The sequence below is a fragment of the Diprion similis genome, chromosome 2 (genome assembly GCF_021155765.1).
Source record: "Diprion similis isolate iyDipSimi1 chromosome 2, iyDipSimi1.1, whole genome shotgun sequence".
Lineage (NCBI taxonomy): Eukaryota > Metazoa > Arthropoda > Insecta > Hymenoptera > Diprionidae > Diprion > Diprion similis.
Genome location: NC_060106.1, coordinates 11431029 through 11455048, shown reverse-complemented (window position 1 = coordinate 11455048; position 24020 = coordinate 11431029). Strand labels below are relative to the sequence as shown.

The 24020-nt window shown below is 39.3% G+C and overlaps 1 protein-coding gene across 1 annotated transcript in view; it reads right to left on the bottom strand.

Moving 5' to 3' along the window:
* Positions 1-24020, bottom strand: part of LOC124413884 (probable G-protein coupled receptor CG31760) — a 129934-nt gene that overhangs the window by 53306 nt on the left and 52608 nt on the right. Inside the window, exon 3 of the mRNA XM_046894677.1 lies at positions 109-232. Within this exon, the coding sequence (XP_046750633.1) occupies positions 109-232 (124 nt within the window). The remainder of the gene's footprint in view (positions 1-108; positions 233-24020) is intronic.

Sequence of the window (24020 nt, the reverse complement as noted above, 5' to 3'; positions counted from 1 at the left end):
AAGGATTTTCTCCGGGATGTAGATGATAGAAAAAAGTGAATGAAAATCACCCGCAAACGAAAGAAAAAGGGAAAAAAAAAGAAACTATGGGACACTACTTCGCCTCACCTCGGTTGTTCGTTTTTTGCACTTATCACTGGCGGCGAAGATGTTGAGCTGCGTCGATCCAGGGGGAAGAGGGCACTGATCAATATCAACTCTCCGCAAGTCGATGTCAATTCCACTGGTACCCCTGTAACAAGAAACGAAAAAAACTTGTTTGAATTTGGAAGAAGAGACGAAAAAAAACGCAGGTTTCATTATTCAAGAATATAGCAAAAATCCTCTGCAGCGTTTCAGGTAACAAAAAAACAAAAACAAAATAAAATAAAAAAAACGGCGAAAGAATATATGTACGTAAGACAGCATTCCTCGGATATGATTTGAAACGGCATTGAGTCGCTGCGCAAAAATGTCCCATTTCTTATTTTCATCCATCAGACCGAGACTAGGTTGAAAACATCCCTTGCGCTGTTACACTTTTTTTTTACAACCAGATTGCGAGATTCGCGAAATGTCAATTCTCCAAGGCTCACGTCTATTCGGTATGCGATACCGTTTCTACATTTTGTGGGTATGAAATTCAAGAATACGATGCTTTGGGACGCAAAAAATTAGTTTTTTCAGAAGATGGACATCACCGAATAAACGATTGCCAGGTCTAATTCCAGAACAAGTCACGAATTATCCGAAAACTAAATCTTCAAACAAATAAATAACGGTAAAGTAGTTGTATTATACTTTCGTATGAAGTTCATTCGGCAGGAATTGGATATTATTTTTCCTTCAAAATACTTGCCCACCCGATGAATATTGACAAACTATTAATCATCCACAGTTTTCGTACATCAAAATAATAAATTCCAAAAATCAGATGCAGTGTTCAAATACCTTTCGCGCATGTGCTTCCCGACACTCTCGACACACTTCAATGACTTAAAGCTGAGCACCTACCACAGATTGCTTTAAACTCACTCCACTACAATAGCAACACTACCTGATCAATTCGTGAAATCCTTAACGAGATTCTTCCATGCTACTTATCAAATGACGACGAAGTGAGTAAGAGAAAAACCAACAAAATTAAATAGTTACAGTTACAGTAAATTTGACAACTTAAAACGATTTATTTGCGAAAAACTCATATCGGCATTACTATAAAAAATTTCTTCGCAAATGAACGAGATGATCGACAGCAGAGAAAAACACTTTTTTCACTGGTTTATGGTTGGTGTTATCGTATACATGTAGATTTTATCGCTTACTATTGAAGAATTCTTTGTTGTTTAACAATAAGATTAAACGTAGAGGTGATGGGTAATGGACAAGACATAACCTTGTAGTTGTAGGTATAACTGACTAGAGAAAAGAATTATGAACAAGTTCAGTTGGAACAATGTCGAATCTCATTTGTTCTTGAGCCACAAGTTTGAAAAAATTCATTCCCGTTTTTGCCGGAATCTTTTCAAAGTATTTAATCACTCTTTTTTTGTAATCTATTTATTTTCCCAAACTCTCCATCTCCCTTTCATTACCTCTTCATCTCTCTTACTCCGTAAATACACGGACTCTAAATCGCTCGACAAACTTTCCGGAACGTAAAAGTCCGGCTGACTGTGCTACATCGCTGCAAGTTCTAAAACAAGGAGTTTAAAGTTTGCACTGCGGAATGCTTGACTGGATGGTAAAAAAGGTAAAAAAAAAAAACTGAACGGTTTTCTTTGCCAAGAGATGTCTCTTCCGGAGCGAATTTGTTCCTATTATACCGTTGGTTCCGCCTCGCTATCCTGGCAAAGTTCAAAAACCCAAAATACCACGATTCGAGTAATAGCAGTACACTCAAAACGATTGACTCGATGTCCGAAGGGTGAAATTAATAGATCAACGAATCAATGATTACAGCTTACTTATATTATAGACATTATACCGGAACCCATGGAAGACTGAAGTTCCAGAAAGAAAAATGGTTCTCTAGTCTAAACGGACAGAGTGACGGTTGCGCCTCAAGTATCAGGGGATAAAATGCGAAAATTGGCAATATGATGTTATCGATCAAAGCGTAACTGATCCGTTCGCTGTAAGTTGATACGTTTCGAACCGTTGAAGGAACAGCGAGAGGATGAAAATGGGAAATGACTGATTGACACTAATTGGAAAGTGAAGGAGACAATCACAGGCCCGAGGAACAAACCAAAGGCGTGTGCTTACTGCTCAAAAGTTGAATAAGAGCGGCTTATATATATATATACATATATATACCTACGTATTTTATTTTAGTTTCAGTTTCCGCACACGATTAAATTACCGTCCGCATCCAAAGGATGCCACCCTGTATATATTTGCTTGACTTATCCCCCTCCTGTTCTTGAGTGTTAACAACTCTTGGCAGGATTTTTATTGTCCTCACCTTGGTGAGAAGTTTCGCAGGACACACAAGGGAAAACTTGCCCCAGAAAGTAGCGTCGAGCTGAGGACGAATTGGAGTTTCAGCTGTAGGCAGCGGCAGTGCCGGCAGCAGCTTAATGGCCTCCTGTTATTAACGAGGCCTCGTAATGAGATGAAGATAAGAATAGCGAAAAGGGGAAGAGAAGCGATGGGTTGCGACAATGTGACCATGTTTTCGCCAAAACTGCGTAGGTACCCAGTGTTTTTAAAATTTCGTTACAACCTCAGGCAAGTATTAGATTTCAATAGTGTAACACGAGACGTGATTTGACGCCAGACTTTATATATAACAACGCAGACGTCGACCGAATCCGAAACTGACAATCTCATCGACATCCTTAAATGAGGCTAACGAAGTTGAACTTCTCTGACAAGAAATTCAACAGCACTTTCAGTTAATTCCTAAAGTTGAGACTGATAAGTCAGGCGAATCTAACTCTACACTTGACAATAGATTAAAGCTCGTGTAATTGAATTGCAAAGTACTGTAAAGGCGAAATTCGCCATCGAGACAGACTACGAAATAGCCTGTCACTGTAACATTTGGAAAACCGGGCGAGTAGTTTACTCTTGAACTTTGAAATCTAATCAGCGTGTGGCCTGCCGACGCATAAAGTATAAACAATGCGTTGAATCTCTGTGCCCAAATATAATGGCGTTCAAAATGACATGAAATGGTTGGCGAGATTGACGAGATTAACCAGCTCCGTTTCTATGACTTCCGAGGTGCCGATAAGAACTTCGTGAAGGAATATAGACTGACTTAAATATCAAGGTATCTCCTTTTTCACTTTTTCCTTGCCTCCTTTTCCAACGATAAAATGTTACGTTCACCTCTGTCATAAATCACGGAAGTATATTTCCCGGGGATAATACTTCCTGACGCGCAAGCTTCCTCGGTTTCCATATACGTAATTCCGCAAGTTACGAGACTCGGCAGCCGCGTGCTGTTCGCGAATTAAAAACATGTCAACCGAAAGTAATACGGCACTGTGCCTACATTGCATTATAGGTATAATGGAAGTAAGAAATATGACTCTTGGGATATGAGTTGGACAGTCAATCACCGCATCTTTCGCAGCATTTTACTGTGGATTCTAATGGCGTGGATTTTGTTTTTATAATTTATGAAAAGGTCACGTAGGCGCGTTCGCGATAGGATAATAATCAGAAATGTATTCACAAGTTTACACTCTTGATTTAGAAACAACAATTCTGTTTATATTATTGCGATTACCGGCAGTGCGCTAAAAAAAATATGCCAACAATGTTAAAACATACCTCTAGCGATGTCTAAATTCGGAATAAAAACTAATTTCAGAAAGAAACGAGACAATTTTCAACTTGCAAAATAAATAACGTGTGTGCTATAATCTGATTTCAACGATAATCGATATATCATGTACAGGTGACCCTTCAATTCGATTTATACCTCGTGATCATAATGAGATATCAATACTGCACCCAATGAAAATTTTTTTTCGCCTCAGCTTTGAATGAATGACATTTGGCTCTGGATACCGAATTCGGGCATAAATAAATATAGGAAGACTGGAATGACGGGGAAGAAATTCACGAAAGCTGCAATACAGTACGAATGAACGGACACAGACACTGGTCCTAAGCGATTGGCATTCAATTTTAGCGCATATTGGTTTTCAACGTGTGAAAATAGAAAAGATACGAAAAAAAATATGAAACCTCTATTTTACTTTGTGACAATGCATTGACATAATTGCATGAGTTATATCATTTGATATCAATTATTAAATCACTTCTGCAGTTCAATTTCGTTGTGAACACGATGCCATTTTCACTCTGATATAATATTTCGTTCTAGTGACAAATGAAAATTGATTTTACACTCCAGCGTGTCGTTCCAATCAAGCAACTATAAAATTATTCGTCAAATTCGTACGATCAGTAATGAACATCACTACTCGATACCAACGGCATTACGCAATGACTGCAAATTGAGATAATAAGAGATTCCTAAATTTTTCAATGTAAAAGTATGAAGAAGAAGAATTTTGTTTCTCCTGAATGAATTTTTCCTAACTACACTCGCCTGTTTTCGCCGAAAATTAAATCTATCAATAAAATTTCCACCACGATTCGAATAACCAAGAGGATCATGTTCACGGCGATAAGTGAAGGAACCGATAAACGCCTCTCACGTAAATCATCGTTCTTTTTAATACAGCATAAAAATATACGGTGTGCGTTTAATAATGCCGCAAGAACAAGCCTGGATTTAAAATAGAGCGACATCAACCGACGGGAGTTCCTTATAGACCTCATATACATACCTATGCGTAACAGACGTTTTCACGTTTATAGCGGGTGAGTCGTAAATTCCTAAGCGACGGGGCTCGCCTGTCAAAATAGTTATTACAATCTTACATTTCGCTTGAGTGAATTCCTTGGATGTGAGAAGCATACATCGTACGGTCATCCTTGCGGTTCCTAATTTCCTTCCCTAGAATACCTTCTTTCTTCTCTTCTCCTCGTTCAATATTATTCGCATATGGTAAGAAAGGGCGAGAAAACCGTTCGCGTTATTGTAACTTTCCAAAATTGTGACACCACACATTTTTTTTTCCTTACCAAATACGAATATATTACCGACCATATAGCAGATTTTACGAAACCACTCTGTTAACGTCTCTATCTTCAAACCCCCACAGCGATTGTCTCATCGTGAAGTAATTTCCTCCAGGCCTTGGCTCTAATGTAATATCAACGACACTGCAACACCTGGGTATCCCCGAACTCGCCTGCAATACTTCTCGAAAAGTATTTAACAAGTTACACAGCGTAGCTGGTCGCAGAAGTAGTTTGAACCCAAGTGGCCTTCGACGTACTTAGTTTGTGGTAAAACTTTCCCAACTGACATATACGTATATGTATATAAGGTGGTAGGTTAGATACAAGCGAGTAAATGCAGTGCCTGCAGAAAGGTAAGCACCTGCCTGCGTGTCCACATTGCACCCCTCAAGTTCTCCTTGAAACTTGTCTCAAAGTCCATTCGATCCTGGAACCATCATGTTCCTCCTACCATTCAAGGAGTCAAAATTGGGACCATTGATTCTCCAGTTTTTTTGTAGATGCAGCAAACCGATGTGTTGTTCGAAAAATTGTTCCGTCACAAGTAAAAAATGATTTGAACAAGATAGAGGAAAACCGGAAATCGCCCGTGTCCAGGTGGTTCGACATAAGTTCGAGATCATCCTGAACTGAATCAATTTCTGTCGATTAAAGGTGTGATTTGGAATTACAAAAGAGACACGTAACTGAACAGAGAATTGCACTTCGAGATAAAAGCTTTCCTTTCTATTAATTATGTATCCTGCCCCCCCCCCCCCCCCCCCGCAGTTCGACCACTTGTGTACACCTTGGAACCCTCTCACTCGGATTAGAAGATGTCGGGAGAAAACTGTTTCGTAGAAAAGACATTGATCTCGCCCGCACATCGAGGAAGAATCTTTTATTCACAAGGAAAAAACGAAGAGGTGAAAAAAAAAGGTGGATTTCAGTGAAGAAGAAAAAAACAAAAAAAAAAGAGAAATTAATCTCACCCAAAGTAACGGGATTTCACTAATGATTGCAGGGATCATGCTTACACGGAAAAAGCTTACGGTTACATGCGTTGGTCAGCTATAAACCGACAAACAGACGCGAGTTGTTTTTTTAAATCCGAAAATAATTGCCTATTCGAGGGTCGATATATGTCACAGATATAAATTAACGATTTGCGGCGTGATTACGTTCGTCGGTATTAAAATCGGAATGTAATACAATACCGTTTAGCTGTTAATAATGGTATATTCGATTATTTTTCACGCTTGCAAGCAATGACGGCGTGAAATCTATATTACTTACACAGATTGTCGCTAACCCGAATACCCACCGACCGTTGTCTGTATCGGTGGCAAAGCCGCGCGACGATGCACGCTAGTTTCATTATAAATCCCTGAAACGTGGAAATCCCTGGTATCCATAAAACGCGAAGGCCTGCTAAAGCCTCGCGACACGAGCCTTGGCACGACCGACTTTATCCCGGATTCATTTTCCTATTGTGAATGGTAAAACAGGCTGTCAAATGTACCCCTGGATTTCCACGACTTCGCGCTGCTTTCACCAATACGTGATCGACAAATATACATATGTAGATATAAAAACACACATACATACATACATACATGTCTATAGAGAATACGTATGCGAAAATTCTTTTCCAAGCATAGAAAAATACATTATAGTCACGCATAAAAATTCATAAGCCATATGCATATAACATGATTCGCACCCGGATATAGAAGCTTCGCCAAAATTACACTATGTAAATTCAGGCTCTCGATGCCTTACATACTTATAACTTGAGCGCAGACGACTCGGGGCAACGAGTTGAATAATAATCGTTATATTACTGTAGAAACGACGAATCGTACCATCTAACCACCTAGGTGCATTAAAAAAAGGTATGAGCAAAACTTAACGAGAGTTAATCATCGTCGGAATAACATCTTATGCTACGGGTCTGCTTGTGATGCTTTCAAAATTACAACACAATTAACAATAACTCTGCGAATTTCGCCAAAATGTTAACTCATCAAATCGAATTTGTGTATTTGAAACACACGTGAATTACGACATATAAACGATTCTCTCACAGCGAAGGATAAATTGTGCTAAAAGGAAGAACGATAGATTAAGTAATGAACAAGAAAAAAAAAGATTGCACAGACGCGAGGACATTGATTGAATCTACAACTCGCCGACTAATTTCAATACGTGAATAGAGAAAAGTTGAGACCAAGATGAAACACAGGAAGAGTATAGTTTCGAGATTGATTAGACAACTAGCCCTGGGGTGGGGGTCACAACTTGGGAGGGTCAATATTGCGAATGGCCGATATAAGTAGGTAAGGAAATTTCAAACACGTGAAAATAAAACACTTCAAATAAGACACTTTCAAAAATCAAGATTTCGATCAATTCATCTTTCGTTATTTTATTTTCACATGTTTGAAATTTCGATATATAGGCCATTCGCAGTATTGACCCGTCCAAGTTCTGCCCCTCAGCCGTTTAAAAACGCGTGTAAATTAACCCTAGTCGTTCAATTAGGTTGCGACACTCAATTTACTTGCATCACCGTTTTGATTTTACACGGTGTTAGGAGGCACTTAGGAGAAGTGTTCAGACCAATTAGCGATAATCACCGGGCTAAACCCTCCGTTTTAAGAACTTCCCCTTTTCTTTCGCGTATCTAATTATATTCCTGGCTTTCATCCCCGAGTTCCTGATTCGATGATTATCACCTCCTGCGGGTTTTACGAACGAAGAGATAACCGCCAATTACACGGAACGCGATCGACAAAAATTATAGACATAACTACAGAAAGAGTCTTAACGACACTGGCTATAGAGTCGCGTTATTTAAACAGTTACTATCATTATACCAAAATAACTCACGACCGTACCCGCAAATATTTCCTGTCATCGAAACATAATCTTGACTTTTATTAGGGAATAAAATAATACCATTCCAATTGCAATTGTTTCACGTTTATCGGACACTTTTCGCTATTGTCACCCGCGTGTCCGCGGGCTTTGCTGAATCTGGATACTCTGCAAATGTTTGTCATCAGACTATTGTTTGCCGATACTTTTCGACGAACAAGTGCGCGTGATGCGCCTCTCGTATTTCGAGTAAACAAATATATCTCTACCACCTATATTGTACTCAGTTATGGCGGTTCGTTCAGATTAAACACGGAGGCACGCACAAACCTATAGGTATCAACCGCCGCTCCGATACATTTCAACATAACCCATATATGCGGTATATTGAACGTGTTCGATACCTACAAAGGTATCTATTATGGGGGCAACGTGTTTCACACCGCAGCACTGCGTTTCCCACAGTTTCAAACTAATCCGAGACTCAAAGGCACTTGACGCACCCAATCCGCAAATTCCAATCAACGTACTTGCTAATCAATTTCAACATATTTCTGCCACTTTGAAAACGTTTGTTTTATCATGCAACCTAATCTGCAACATTCCGATGAATTCGATAATGAAACAGGAGCTCTCAATCTGTTCCTGTGAAATTAGGCCGAAACAGCTCATCATTATTCAAATATCTATCCCAATGCGAACACACAAGCACCCTGCTTAATTCCACAAATTTCTCAAAGCCCAGTCAAAGTGTAACGTAACGTGTTGCAGTGACATTGACAACTCCCTCTGAGATCCCATTAGCCTTCGGTATTGGTAAATCTTGAACGAGAACTTCACGCCTCTCTGGCAGACTGTCTGCTTTACAAATCAGCTAGCAGATATTTCTGGGATATTTGTACCGCCCTTTTGACGTCACCGGCAAGACCTACAACCAAAGGACTAATCGAATTTGAATACGGTTTAATCTAAAATCCACGGATCTCATCCACAAGATAAATTTTAGTCGAATCTCGTAGCGCCTTCGTGTGTTGATTTTTAAAGTGTAACACGACTGTGACTCCAAACTGTAAATTACACTGGACCGGAAATCGGTGTGCTTTCGGTGGAAGAGTTGTAGCGGAAGATAGTATATATATATATATACCGTGAATGTCTCCTGAAACAGACCACGTTATATAGAACATACCCTGTACACGTGTGTCAGGAAGGGTCTTTTTCAAAAGACATTGAGGATATAAAAAATACGCTAGCTCGATTAAAAACCTTGAACCTGAAAGGCGAAAACTTTCTTTACGTTTATTTTGTACATTTTCAGATTTAGCAGGTTAAAATTACATGATTAGCTATTTTTGGTTGGGTTATCTGGTTAACCGGTTAACTATTTTGGCCGGCTAATTACTTGCCAACTAACTTTCGGGTAATTAGCCAAGTTAACCGTCTTAGCCGGCTAAATTGTACAGCATTAGAAAAACCTCATAAAAAAAAATGTTCTGATATCAAAAAAAGAAAAATTCAGAATACGTATATGTCCGGTATCTAAAATCAGACATTACTTGTACAATGTGGAAGATGGCAAACTACGCAAGTGGACCTATATCAGCATAATTTTTTCCCCATTAAAGCCCTAAAAGTTGCATATAATAAACTTTTTCATCTACCTCGTTTCGTTTCTAAAATATTACCTGGAGAGCTTAAAACCGACCACCCTGTACATGATCGCGATGAATGAAACTCGAGATATGATCTGAAGCCTCCAACGACAAAGATGAAAGAACATCAAACGCAAAAAGGATTTTCTCACTTTATTATAAATTCAACGTCTGCGGTACGAGAGACACTTTTCATAGCTACGATCCCAACTTTCATACACGTATGTCGTGTATAAGGTAAAATGTGTAGTATCACGAAGTGCGTGTTATGAATTTGGTTTCAGAGGAATAAGGGAAAAAGGGATTTTCATTTTCTTTTCTTTTTTTCCTCGACCTATGATACATGATACGAAATCCTCTGAAACAAATTCTTAACAAGGTCTCAGTGTGATATGTTCGATATATATCTATACATATACATACATATATATATATATATATATATATATATATATATATATATATATATATATATATATATATATATATATATATATATATATGTATACACCAACATAATATATAATGTATACACCAAAGCCTGTACGTCGAACTTGGATATTATTTTCCATCTATGTTACTGCGTGGCCATGCCAACCTAGTTCAATAAATCTCCAAAGCCCCCACGACTTACAGCGTAGTTGATTATTATTATTTTTGTTCAATTTCTTTTTTTAATTTTATCTTCTACCTTTTTCACAGCTCTCATTAGTAAGGATATTTCGTAGGGACTCTCGAAGTTGAGGTATGGAGTCGCGACCGGTGCGCATACACGAATCTGAAATGTTGTTCATCCTCTTGATACGGTCTCGTTATCAAAATATATAAGCATGAAAAATTGTCCTGCGGATTTTCTTATTTTTCCCTCCAAACGATATACCCTCCGCAGCTCAACTTGTCTCAAACCAAAACTCTGAGCCCCTCTCGAGATTTTGTCGGAATGAATTTCGGCCGCTTATACATAGAAGAAGACGTCGACGTCGTAGTTCCGTCTCGAAGGAATAAGTTCAACTATACACTGTGCGGTAGTAGATATCTTCTTATACCTACTGCGTGTATAAAATCAAGAACGAAGTGCAAAGCCCGAAAGAAAAGTTTCACAAGATTTTATCTCTCATAACGGATTATTAAAATCAGTCTCCAACGACGATTCTCAGCGACGGCGACTCGCCCCGAAAGTTACCTCTGCAGGCTTCCCTCGAGATATATAAATTCGCAGAATTATTTTCCAAGAATAATGGCTTCTCCCAGTGAAAACGAAGTTATATACAATAGCAAACAGCCCCCTCCCCCCTCATTCCTGACACACCCAGCCTCCTGGCTACTTTGCACCGTCGAATACCATTTTAAACGTCGCTGAGAAAATCCATCGTTCGACAGGAATGCGAGGCGGGTAACGGTGGACGAAAAAGTGCCATTTAATACGCGTTCAAACAGTAAAATTACGCTGTGTCTAGACTCATCGAGTCGCCTTCGATCATCGTTATCTTCTTATAATGTCCCAAGTGTCCCTTCGCCATTATTTACGTCAACTTAGTTCTGATCAACCGCGAGGCGATTTTGAATCTTCGCCGTATTATTATTTCAATATAATGGTATGCCAGAATTATATTTTCTCTCCCTCCCTCTTTCTCTCCCTTTCTCTCTCTCGCGAAAAAAGAGCACATGCCATCACACCTCACCGTCGAGCGTTGGGATCGGAGGTAATTCTTTTCTTGGACGCTTGCTATTTTCGGTTTCTCGCTCTGGAACACCCTATTATTTGAGAGATTGTTCATTTCTCGTGATGCGCCAACCGTCGGTTCGACTCGGCTTGTAAGGAGCGATTTTGTCCTGCCCCGTTTTACCTGCAGTGAGGCTATCAGAAAGTCTTTCTGTGTCTCCAGGCTATATTTCTGGGATTCTCTTCCTTTATCTATAAGAGAACTCCGTCACTATTCTACTTTTAAAGCAACACTTCGGAAATACCTTTTGGATTCTGAATTTTCGCGGGACTGACCTAATTTTCTTTGATATTCATGACAACTCAATCACAACATTGGTAGCCCGTTTCTGACTTCATTTTCTCATTTCTCACTTCTCATATTTCTCTTAATTCAAGTCTACTTTTTATCTCGAACTCTAATTGTATTGTATCTCATCCGTTGTTTTAACCTACTATCGTACTCTCCACTGTAATCTACTTTAACCTTTTCTCTTCGTTTTCGATTTCTAATTTGACCTATTTTAAGTTATTATTTTTTACAATATCGTTATGGACATAATAAACTATATCTATCTATCTATCTATCTATCTACCTCACTCGAGAAAATGTTCAACTGCAAGAAAAAATGACAATTCTTTCTCCGTTGACTTACACAAAACACATTCGTTCGATCATTACGCCGGATCACAGGCTATAACATCTTCGATTAAGCACAAAGACAGGGTATAAAAACCATCGATAAGCATCTGACCAACAAACACCGTCCGAAATGGCCATAATGCTGCGTGCATTCACTAATGAACGTTTCTTCGCGTGCCTGTATTATCCCCGAGAATTTAGCGGAGCTTTCCCGGCATCTTAATCTATAGTCTCCTCAACCGCAGATGAGTGAATATCGGTATCTACGTCATTTTGCACTCAAATTACGTCCACGATTTGAAATGAATATTTTTTCAGACGATTGTCCGTCCATTTATTGATAATTAATTGAATTAATTTTCATACGATGATCAATGGGTGAATAAAATATTGTAATACTGCAGGTACATATTTCAGCAACAATTAAAAAAAAGAGTCTCAATACCTACTGGTTTACTTTGTAGTTTAATCTACAGAGAATGAAATTGTTTTATTTACATAACAAATCGTTTTTCTCGGATTAAAAATGCCTCCCAAATCTCCGTAAATCATTACACGGGTGAGGATTAAATTCGTACAACGTGCTCCGCAGGCCACCTGAGCAATGCAGAACCATGAAAGACTGAAAATCTGAAGCATCTGTTTTCTCAAGCCGCCGCGTTAATTATGCTGGTAAAAATTATGCGTAAACAAAATTGCCATTAGACAACTTGTGTAGGTGTATATTGGTTTTCAGTCGACGCGTTACGGCGTTTACGACGCTATTATAGTGCCATTAAATTTCACCAAGCTGCCTTGAATCATGCCTCGGGCAACTCGGGCGTTGATGGTTACTTTTTACTGCAAAACGTCTAGATGAGTACTAAACGTAAGAAAAGAAAAACTTTTCTCCAGCCACGCCAAGAGAACAAAGGTAGTTTCTATTCGGCTTTGTACATCGATACCTGATTCGACATGCAAGCTATTCATTGTTCCAAAATGTCGGCTCATATCGACGGAGATTCTCGTCATGTTTTCAGGCGTCTGGAACTGACGATGCCTCGATTTTCCTGTTGGACCCACTTTCGGCACTCGCGGTATATAAGACGCGTATATATGTATTATACACCTACCGAAATATCAACCGAGGTTAGATTTGAAAAGTTTCTCCTGTAAAATTCACCGACGTGGTAAAGTTCCGGACACTTTTCTAATTGATGACCTTTTTTCCTCAACTCCCAGCTAAAAAGTCACGGTAAATTGTCTTCAGACTTGAAAGGCAGGAATGCGTCAGTCAGCTTCAGAAAGGACGCTGGAAAGGCGTGGCTCAATTTTCCTCAACTTCGTCAGTCGCAGTAACCGCATACGATCGATCATCCACTGACGAAATAATAACGAAATCACAAATCTAAAATAATCATTCGTTAAATAAAACGTCAAGTACATCTTGCCAAAATTACAAGAATTATTTTAATTATTTCCGACTCACAGGCTGCGAGCAGTTTCATCCACGCGAACAGAATTTACGAGGCGATAATTGGCATCAATTTGAAACAAGTTCAGACGCAGGTTTTTCCTCCTTAGAAATTCAGGCGTTCTTTTCGCAGTTGAAGTGACTTCAAGACGAAGAAAAAAAGGAACAACGTGAAATGACTTGTCTATATGGCACGAAAGCATCCGTAATGGAATACCTATACAATTCCTTTTCAAGTGTCACTGCTTGTTTGATGTACCCTCGCAGGCGTTTTCAGAAGTTTCTTTTTGCCCAAGTGTTACGCTTCCAAAGTTTCTCGAAAGTACGAAGTTAAGAGCCGGACGTTCATTTCCGCACACCGTCAACTGTCGAGTGTATACATAATATATACTATACAGATTACAGAGCATTACATTATAAGCAGAAATAACGTCCAACGTAAGGAAGAGCTTTCGAGCGGTGCATTATTTCGATGACCAAACTGATAGCCTCGATATTTACCGACTATGTTTATCCGTCCATCGAAGATGAATAAAATACAGAGTTCATATAATCTTTGAATCCCCAAGACATACCTGCAGTCTATAAAGTGGACAAATTCACGCCCACACTGTTGGAAATTTACTAAAATTGTAATGGAAGTTTTATCCTCTTACGGAAGAGTAAATTTACTTTACTTTTTTCGAGTATTCTTCGAAAACTTAATCTTTTAAATTTACTCTAACATTACCGAAAATTTACTACGCATTGGTGCCGTAATTTCGAAAAATCTGGGTATTATTTTTACAATATTATGGATTGAAAATTTAATGGGTGAAGCAATATTACAAAAATTTATTACAAATTTAATAAAAATGTCTAGAAATTCATTTTAAAACACGAAATTCTTAATTCATCTACACTTTTGTATAATAAATGTGTGGTAAATTTAAGAAAATGTTTAACCGTGCGACTTGGCGCCAAAGAGAAGTGGATCCAATTGAGCCGCCGTGAATTGCTGTTCTCTGAAGCGTGAACTGAAGCCTGCAAGCTCGATTCGCGTGTTTCAATAATCGACTGCATTGTCGGGTATATCCGATGAAAGCTCTTAAGATTTAATCCTGAAGCTCACCAGACGATAAACTGATCGCGAAACCTTTTGAGCGAGCATTTTTTTATTATTCATCAATTATTCCAACCGAGACAACTCGTCATATATTTTGAAATGATTCGTTTTCGAAAAATCAAAGTGGCCCTGGACCATTATGTGATCAATCCGCGATTTAACTATACTAGTTGACTGTTTCCAATTCAAAGTACGATCAGGTAAAATTCAGGAGCTGTAAGATTTAGAGAAAATCAAAATAAAAGCGAATATATCGGGATAAAAAAAATCAGGTCAACCGCTACTTGGGCTGAAATATTTTGGTCTTCGATCGTTATGAATATGTACACCAGATACATAGATCTTATATAATCGTATAAACGTCGAACTTTCTAATTATCTTGTCTGTTTCGATCTAAAAATTTGGTAATAAATAAACGATGAAACGCTTCGCGACAGAGAAATGTCGCAAGCAAGGTAAACTCAGCTTTATGCTTGGAAACCTAGGCATAAGCGTTTAGGTTTTAATCTTTTACGATTGAGTAATCTACAAATTGCAAGGCATGTACGAAGGAAAATATTTATGAAGATATTCACACCCTTTGGGACGAAATATTCCCTCGGAATAATTAATTATTAATAACAGCCAGTCGCTGCAGGCTGTCTTCGCCTATGTATTCAGCTATTTTTCGTAGAAACTTTATCGTTCAAATAATATAATACATCTAGTCCAAAGCCCTAAGATCGATGTGTCCCTTTCTTTCCTATCACGAACTCCACCCTCGCAACTGTCGCCTGTTCCATGACGCATTGGCTCGACGACAAGCACCGGAAAGCGACGAACACTCATGTCATAGCAAAGAATCCGTCTGCGTGAGGTGACCAAAATCCTGTATTTTCCGCAGGTTGGAACAAAACGATGGAAAAGTAAAACCTGCCAGACTTCAGATGTCAAACGACGTTGGTATTATACGTAATTTACGGGGTATTAATTGCGACACGTGGCGTATGTATTTACGTAGGTGATACGTACGTATGTACGGGCGATAATTCACCTCAGCGTAAAACGTTTAACGTTGTCGTGGCGAACGATGCTTGCTTCGAATTAATTATACTTTATCGTTTTCTACTAGCACTGCAGAGGCGGGAACGCGACCCGCAGCTTTCACAAGCTCGTGTAACAAGTTAATAAAACAATTATGAAAAGAGTAATTACAGCTGGGTGTCGTGCAGGGCTGGTGCTGGTACAATAAGTTACGAATAACACAAGCAATGCGCGCCTCCTTTAAAGTCGCTCTCAACTTCCCCCATTATAGGCTTTGGCAAGTTTGAAAGAAATTCGATCTCAGGATCTACGCTTATCACCCACCCCTGATACTAATTCCGAAAGTGGTCGTTTGCTTAGGTCTGCGATTAACTTTAAATTAAGTTTCGTTTAAGAAATCGAAGATTCTTTATCTCTTTTCTTCTCTCTCCCTCAGCTACTGTTAGACTATCTATATGTATATATGTATGTAGATATAAATTACGGAAGGAAAAACGCAATACATTTTATACAATGGATACAGAACTTTGAACGGTGGGAAAAAAATATCGAAAGTATAAAATTACGTTCCAGATATACCAGGAAAATTTTAGTACAAGTATTTCAACTCCGCGAGCAACGAATCGCTTTTCTTTGTAAGTATATTAAAAACTGGGATAAAAAATATATCGCGAGAACAATGTGTATTATATATACACACGTGTATATTATGATTTGATGAAACGTAAAATTGTAACAAAAAAAGAATAAAATCATAGGTATATGAAAGAAGGAATGTTTCACTGAATATTCATATTCTCCGAAAGAATTTATAGTATAGATATACACCTAATAACACATATGTTAACGAAATTGTGAAACGAAAAATGCAAATCGGCTCAACTTGCGAATAACAGAATTTGAGGCCGTGCCTTACTCGAACAGGTTAAAAGCTCTCTCGGTACGACTTTAATAACAAAATTAATTTAAAAATAAAATTAATAAAATTCTATAAATGACTTAAAATTCTGCGGTGAATTTCAATTATTTCTTGTATAAATTTAAGCTCAAAGACGGCTAAAGAGAAAACTATAGATATAATCATTACGCAGCGTCAAGAAAACATCTCAAAGTAAAGACGGCGGTGGTAAGATGCGATCTTTTCGAATTTCACACCCATTAGGCAACAATTACTAAGGCCAGTAATAAAACCCGTTAATAGCACCCTCTGCAGGCCGGATGGCTGCTGCCTGTAAATTTAACGAGGATAGATAAAGCGAAGGAACATCAGAGTTATGAATTATCGCGTATTCCGAGTAATTATAGTCGTGGGGTGGTCGTGCAGGAGGAAAGGAAGGAGTAAATGGGGGTGGGGGTGGGGGTGTGGATTTATTATAGTAATTCTCACCAGCGTGACGTGATAGACGGAAGAGCTAACAGGTTATCAGTTTACTGCCTACCGATATTAGCCTAACGCCTGCAAGACTTTACGATTGTCGCCGAGTGCAGAGTAATTTTCCCGGTCAACGGATTCTCTCGAAAACTATACGATCGGGTATATATCCTGGACTGCGTCGTATTTGTCGTGGTAAACAATGCAGAGCGCTTCTAGCCGGCCGTATATATACCAATACCCGTGCACAACGGGTCATAACGAGGACCAAAACCCCTCGTGATAGTTTAATATCCGAGGAGACCGAACGCGATTGGTCAAGTTTGATCTCGAATATTCGTCCGCTCCCTGGGCCGGGATAACCGGGACGACGACAGAAGGTCCTCCGAACGAAGGATCTGCACGCGCCGCTTGATTGCTTCGGCCATACTTGAACGCTCGTCAAAGTATCCCGCGCTCTTCCCCCTTTCGCATATCTATACGTTTGTGCTTTCCCGAGATAATCGGTAGGTAGAGGCCGACCAGCAATCGACTGACCTCGTCGTCGTGACCCGGAAGCTGCGTTAATCGTCTCCGGAGAGTTGAAACAGTGAAAGCGATTTAACTTAGTCACTCGTGACTCTGCGGTGAATATAAAGAAGTCCTTGCGTTCGTCGTCGTGTAAAACGATTAATCAACTTCAACGATGTTAACACAGCCGAGGTGGGTGAGTATGACAAGTCAATCGAGAGAGTGATCTTGGTTGATTGTATAGCCTCGAAGAAAGATCGTCGTGGAAAGTCGCGATCCTTCGGCTTCAACGCTGCAAAGAGGCGGTTCCCTCGCGTTGTTTGCCACGATATGACGGTTGTTTGTCGAAGCGATATCGCAATTAAATTGTCCAAGAGTCAAGTTCGTCACGTAACGTAGTACAGAATTAATTCGGTGGGTCCAACTGCAGTCAAGATAACGACGATTGTGTCTGCCGAGGGCTTTCGGACTTTTGTTTGACTTAGTGGCTTCCTGTATGCAAACAGGACCGCGGTCGTCTGCGGCAGGAGTCTTGAATCGAGTAACCTCGTCCGAATTTTGACCCCCTGACAAGAGATCTCGTATAAATTACTCCCGCTAAACACGATTTTCTAAAATCAATATTTGCCTCCGGTCTTCTCACCGGAGTATATAGTCAATTTAATTGAATCATCGTCCCTGCATGTCTTACCATCAGAATATCCATCACCCCCCCCCCCCCCCCCCCCTCCTCCCCCCTCTCTGTACGATATAATAAATCGTCCGAACGATTTCCGGATGAGGAAATCAGCAACGATCGCTGCGAGAGTTGAAGGGTATTAAAATGCCGGATACTGTTCAGGCTCATCCATCAACGTTTCAGGAACCGGAGAGACGGAAAAGATAAAAATAAGAAAAAAAAAAAAAAAACGCACGGTGTGATCGATCTGAAGACAAGAAACAGATGGCAGTGAAATATATCGTCGCTGAATTTGAGTCAGCGAGACGCGACAGATTTCGTCGTTGCGAGATAAACCCCAAAAACCTAATTCCGCTGAGGACAAACTATAACTTTTTTTTAGTCCTCGCATCGCTTTGCTCAGGATTCCATATTTCCTCGTGTTTTTTTTTTTATTTTTTTTTTATTTTTTATTTTTTTTATTTTGCTTCTCTTTTCGGAAACAAACACGCGTGTGAAAAAGCTTTGTCATATTTTCATATATGTCAAATGTACGGCATCTCATACGTTCTAGTCTGAATAAAATTCGCATGTATTTCCGGCTATTTTCACTGCAGCCCTTGAAGCCTTAACTTTCTACATATTTCCGCCGAGTTACGCGTGTCCGATATCCATCCACGCGACAGGAATCGTTTGAGAAATATATTTTCATAACAGACCAGATGCATGGATGAATTTTTCGAAGATTGATATTTGATCAAAGAGAATAGAAACTCTCTGTCGATAAAACGTTTGCGCTTCGATACCGATTCACCGGTAAACTGTGACATCAGGCTTCTCTATACCCCGGAAGCTCTTCGTAAGATCAAGAATCATATTTTCCGAAAAGAATTCTGAATAGGATGACTACAGCTGACCTAGCCTAATATAGAAGAAAGTGGGGCGAAGTGGGCTTCCTGAAATTTTTCAAATAACAAGGAATAAAATTCAACAACCTGAACTTTTTAGTAAATATGAATTATACGAAAATCATAATTACTCTAAAAATTTTATCTCGATTTTAGGCATTATTATCTTAAGGAGCCGACTTTGCCCCACCCTCGCCTACGTATACAAACAACGCCTGTTTGCTCGAGTTGAATAATTTTGTGGCATCGTCTGATCCCCCTTGGGCTGATGAAGAAAGGCGGTCGAATATAAAGAGTACCGATCCGTCATTCCGATCTATCTCCTGAATTAGTCAAGGGAAGCGAATAGACACGAGCTGCAGAATGAACAGCTGAGCTGGTTATTCTCGAAGCGCATGGCGGCTCAAAGCGTCGCGACGTCGCCGACGGGGTGGTAAAGTACATTAAAGAAGAGTGAAGCCGAGGTGGCTCGTGCTCTAGCCGCTACCCCGGTGAAGAGGCCTCTCTTCCAATAATCTCTCTCACTTGGCATTGTCCGCCATCTTTGACCGAACCCCCGCGACGCCGGCGGCGAACCATTATCGAGTGTGGAGGATTAAAGGTCCGTTTCCCACTTTTTATGACTCCGGAAGTTCTTCTCCGTCGCGTCGCGTCGGCCGAAAAAGATGTCGATCTCTGTTCAAATTTCGACGACACTGCGACATTCTAGGAAAATTTTCAACCGCACATTATATGTATATTAACCGATAGATGTATGTTGTATACCTACGGGACGTGCTGCTGCGACTACGTCGCGTTGCAGCCCGATGTTACCGCATCCGTTGATGTAATTAAATTTGTTGCAGTGATGAGGGACTCTGGTATCCTGGGACATAGCCGCAGGGAGTAAAAGAGGCCACGTTCCACCGTATAGGAGAGAAATGAACTTCATTATTTTACTACGAAACAAGTCACCGCAGCTGACGTAATGAAAATTAAATGTACTAGATAAATCCAATATACCCTTAGTATAATGTTTCAAATGAATTACCTATACGTCACGCAGTGGAAAAAAAAATTCGACGGAATAGAAATTTAATCAGGTAAATCCTCTGTTTGCAGAACAAATAATGAAGGCTAACTCTTTTCCGAGGTAGAATATTTTTTACACCGTTATACTTCTCAATCAGACTAAAATTATGTGATTGTTAATTGGTCTATAGTGCTAGGAATAATTCTGTATATAAAATTGAAAGGCTAGCTAGCAATTCCTTCAATATGGCGACCGGAACGGAATTCGTTGTCAGAAAATATCAGGGCAAATGTAAACCCGCGGGATGATAGGAAAATAAAATTGAAAACTTGCTTTCTTTTATATTCGCTTCAGACCTTTTTTCATCCTTATGTATTTCAAGCTTCCCTTGATCCTCTCATTTTTCTTCGCCTCTATATCCTGAGAAGGTTAGAAAAGCGACATCGCTTCGCGGAAAACGAAGCCGCCATTACCGATTCGTGGCTATCGGTGGTAGGTAGGTTATATATATATATATATATATATATATGTACATGACCTTCTTCGAAGGACCCACCGCGCTGGATCTTGGGACTCGATTCAATTTCGTACCGATAAAGAAGCTCGCTGTCCTTTTCACTCCGACGAATGAAACTTTCCTCGGTCTCCCATCGTGCCCAGATGCTACACCCGAGGGAACGACATCCCTCAATCCTCAGCCTGCACCAGTCACCGGTTATATTCTCCACTCTGCGTATAATAGACTCCGCGATTCTCTTGGAACCATACGGGGTTAATACACCCTGTTTTGTGCATAACAACTTGCAAAAAATGTATCCAACGTCATTTTCGGACGTTTTCTTTTTCTCGAAGTAACCTCATAACCCTCCCCGCGACCATTCGTCGTCTCGAAATTACAGCCAACCGCAACAAGACGTTTTTCCAACTTAATTCTCGCTTTTATTACAATTATTCTCCCCCTTTTACTGCTTCGTTTTATTCTTTTTCTCCCTTTCATCAACATTCTCTCACCATTATTACACTCGTTTCTTGACACATCATATATATATATATACAGATATATACACGTTGTGCATTAAATTATTACACCGTCAGTTCTTAATTAGCGGTATTATAACTATATAAGATGGTCACTTACTCACTTTGCACGCAGCTAATAATCACGGTGAGTGCAAACTGTGAAAACCAATCCAATTTTGTTAACGCAACTATACAATTTTTCTCTACTACCGAGTAATGATTTAGTAGAGCGTCTCGCTGCGGAAAAGATGAAAATTTTCCAACGAGATGAACGCCGTGGCAAAATCCTCGAGCATACTTGAGCGTGGCAAACAAGTTGAGCAGAATATTCAGTTCTTCTTTTATTGCAGCAGAGCAGGGATGGCGACAAGTTGGTTGCGAGAACGTCACGGTGGAAAATGGGACAACTCTAAAAGCTAACTGGATGCCTGGGTCATGGACACACCTCGTGTTCAATCTCGTGGCTCCAGCTCTTTTCCACTCTTGTTCGTTCGTTCGTTCGTTCGTTCGTTCTGCGGTTTCGATGTTATTGCATACTTCTGTGTGCGGAAAAGCTCGTGAATTCATCTCACACACATATAACCAAAGATCTGGAAAAAATGCAGGAACACTGAAGTGTTCATCACTTGCCAAATGCCACTCCAGACTCGAACATATGCAGATACCCATGCTGTAATAAAAGTCGAGTGAATTATCGGTAGGTAATTCACTTCCGTCGAAAGTGCAACTGAAAAAAAAAAAATCTTCCGGGCTTTCAGAAAACATGGATGATGCGGAGTGCATATACCTGATCCAACTTGGGTTATGACCACTCTCCACAATTTTGTTGATATATGGGTATACCTACAGTTGTATTTACTGTTTGGTAACTTCTTGTTACATACCCTGCAGCGTTCGAAGTAGGTACTCGCGTAACTCAGTACCTGCAGAGCGATAATGATGTCGAAGAATTGGTGGGGAGTTATTAAGGCCAATGCCATATGATGTTGATCGATGCGTGCCACGACTTAAGATTGATTTATTTATTTAACAGCCGCACTTGCCGTGACAGACGTGGAAATAATTCATCTCAAGAAGTATACTGTTAGCGAATAAAATCTTATAATTAACAGACATCAAGGACTGCAAGTCCAAGTTTTACGAATTTGTAGCGTATATAATACCTACCGATTAACCAATGTGCTCAAAATTAATGGCTTGCGAGTTAATAATTAACATCACTTGAATATACTGATCAGTCGGCAGACTGCAAAGCACCAATGTAAATACTTGAGAGATATATATAATTTTACCTTGAAAGGGGTAAAAAATTATGAGAGATTATTTTTTTTAAACTCAATGATAAAAAACATACCGGTTGCGACGAATGATTTCAAGCCACGTCGAATTTCGCTCGTCGACTCTGCTTTAATTATGAATACGCATTTCCACCGCAGAGCAAAGCATGCGTAGGTATAGAAATAGCCTTGAAACATACATACGTGAAAAGCTAATTCCTTGGAACGTAAAAGCTGTACGATAGTGTTTCATACAAATTGTGTCTTTTGTGAAGCTTTAGCTTTGCGCGGTTGACAGATGACGGGTGGGAGGAGGTAAATATAATGATGAAAAGCAATTTCAAAGCTGGCAGTAACATCAAAGCAGCTGTGAACCTATGGACGAATCAGACTGCAGAATCAGTGCAGAGAAGGCAATTATACGATGTATTTTATGTGTAATATGATCAAAAAATTCATTGCCTAGTTGCAACGCATGTCGTACAAGTTATCCGTAAATGAGATAAGAGAGAAAATCGAAACTCGTAGACGACGTGTTTCGTGATGAATACGTTACCCTAGCTGAAGAAAAAAAAATTGCCACATTTAAAAACATAGCAAATAATCTTAGCCTTACTAAACCTTATAAATTCTTTTCTTGTAATCACAAAACGACAATGTATCTAATTAAATTGAGAAATCTTCTTTGATTCGTAAAAATTAATTATTTCCGGAATGCGAACAAAATATTATGCCGGGCAAAAAAAAAATTATACATCCAATCAAACCGAAAGAAATTTAATTAAAGCAATTAACAATTATTTCATCAGTAGCCCGAAAAGAATTCATTTTATTGTATAAACTGGAATTTCCTCAATGCAACCAATTATTTCTGTATTTCACAGTAACAAGTAAACAACACTTTCGTCAACACAAAATTTAATAGAATTAAGCGTGTCGTTGCATCGAATCAACAAAATGAAAATAAATGGAATTTTTTTCCTTAGTGTATGAAAATAAAAAAAAAATGCTTTTACCTACCACAATTTTACCCAAAAGATATTACACGAAAGAATTACAAACCTGCTAACAATTATTATACATATTATACGTTTACTACATAACTTTTCACATACGATGAAATTTATAGGATGCAAGTGTGCGAGCGAGATTTAAAAACAAGCCCACGTTGGTTTTCTTCCTCCTTAAAACTCTGAACCGAACAAGAAAATACTTTCAGCTCAGCTAAACGTATATATATATATGGTTGGGGGGGGGGGGGGGGGGGGGGGGCTCCGTGGGTCGGGCCATGCCACAAAAACGTAAAGGGATTGAGAATAGAGGAGGAGAATAGGTATGAGGATGAGAGCGGCTTAACATTCGCACGTGGTCCAGCATTAGCTGTTTTCTGTATTTTTTAAATCATTTTCCCGTCACCTCATTGCTCACTCTTCTCAGAATCGTCTGTAGGATACCTATAACTTTATTAGATATACCGCAAGACCGCGACGGAGAATAAATAAAAACCAAAAATTCATTCAAATTCGAGACTACGATGGTCACAGAAGTCGTTAGATGATTTGGCTGATCTAATTATCCTGTATAAATATTTTTCAACGACTTTACTCTCTCTACCGTCGCGTCAATAATAACCAATAACGTCACGTTTTTGGAAAGCCAGTAGATATATACAATAATGAATACAAATACTCTTTAGTGTAACTATAACTTGACAAATGACGTGTAAAGCTGACG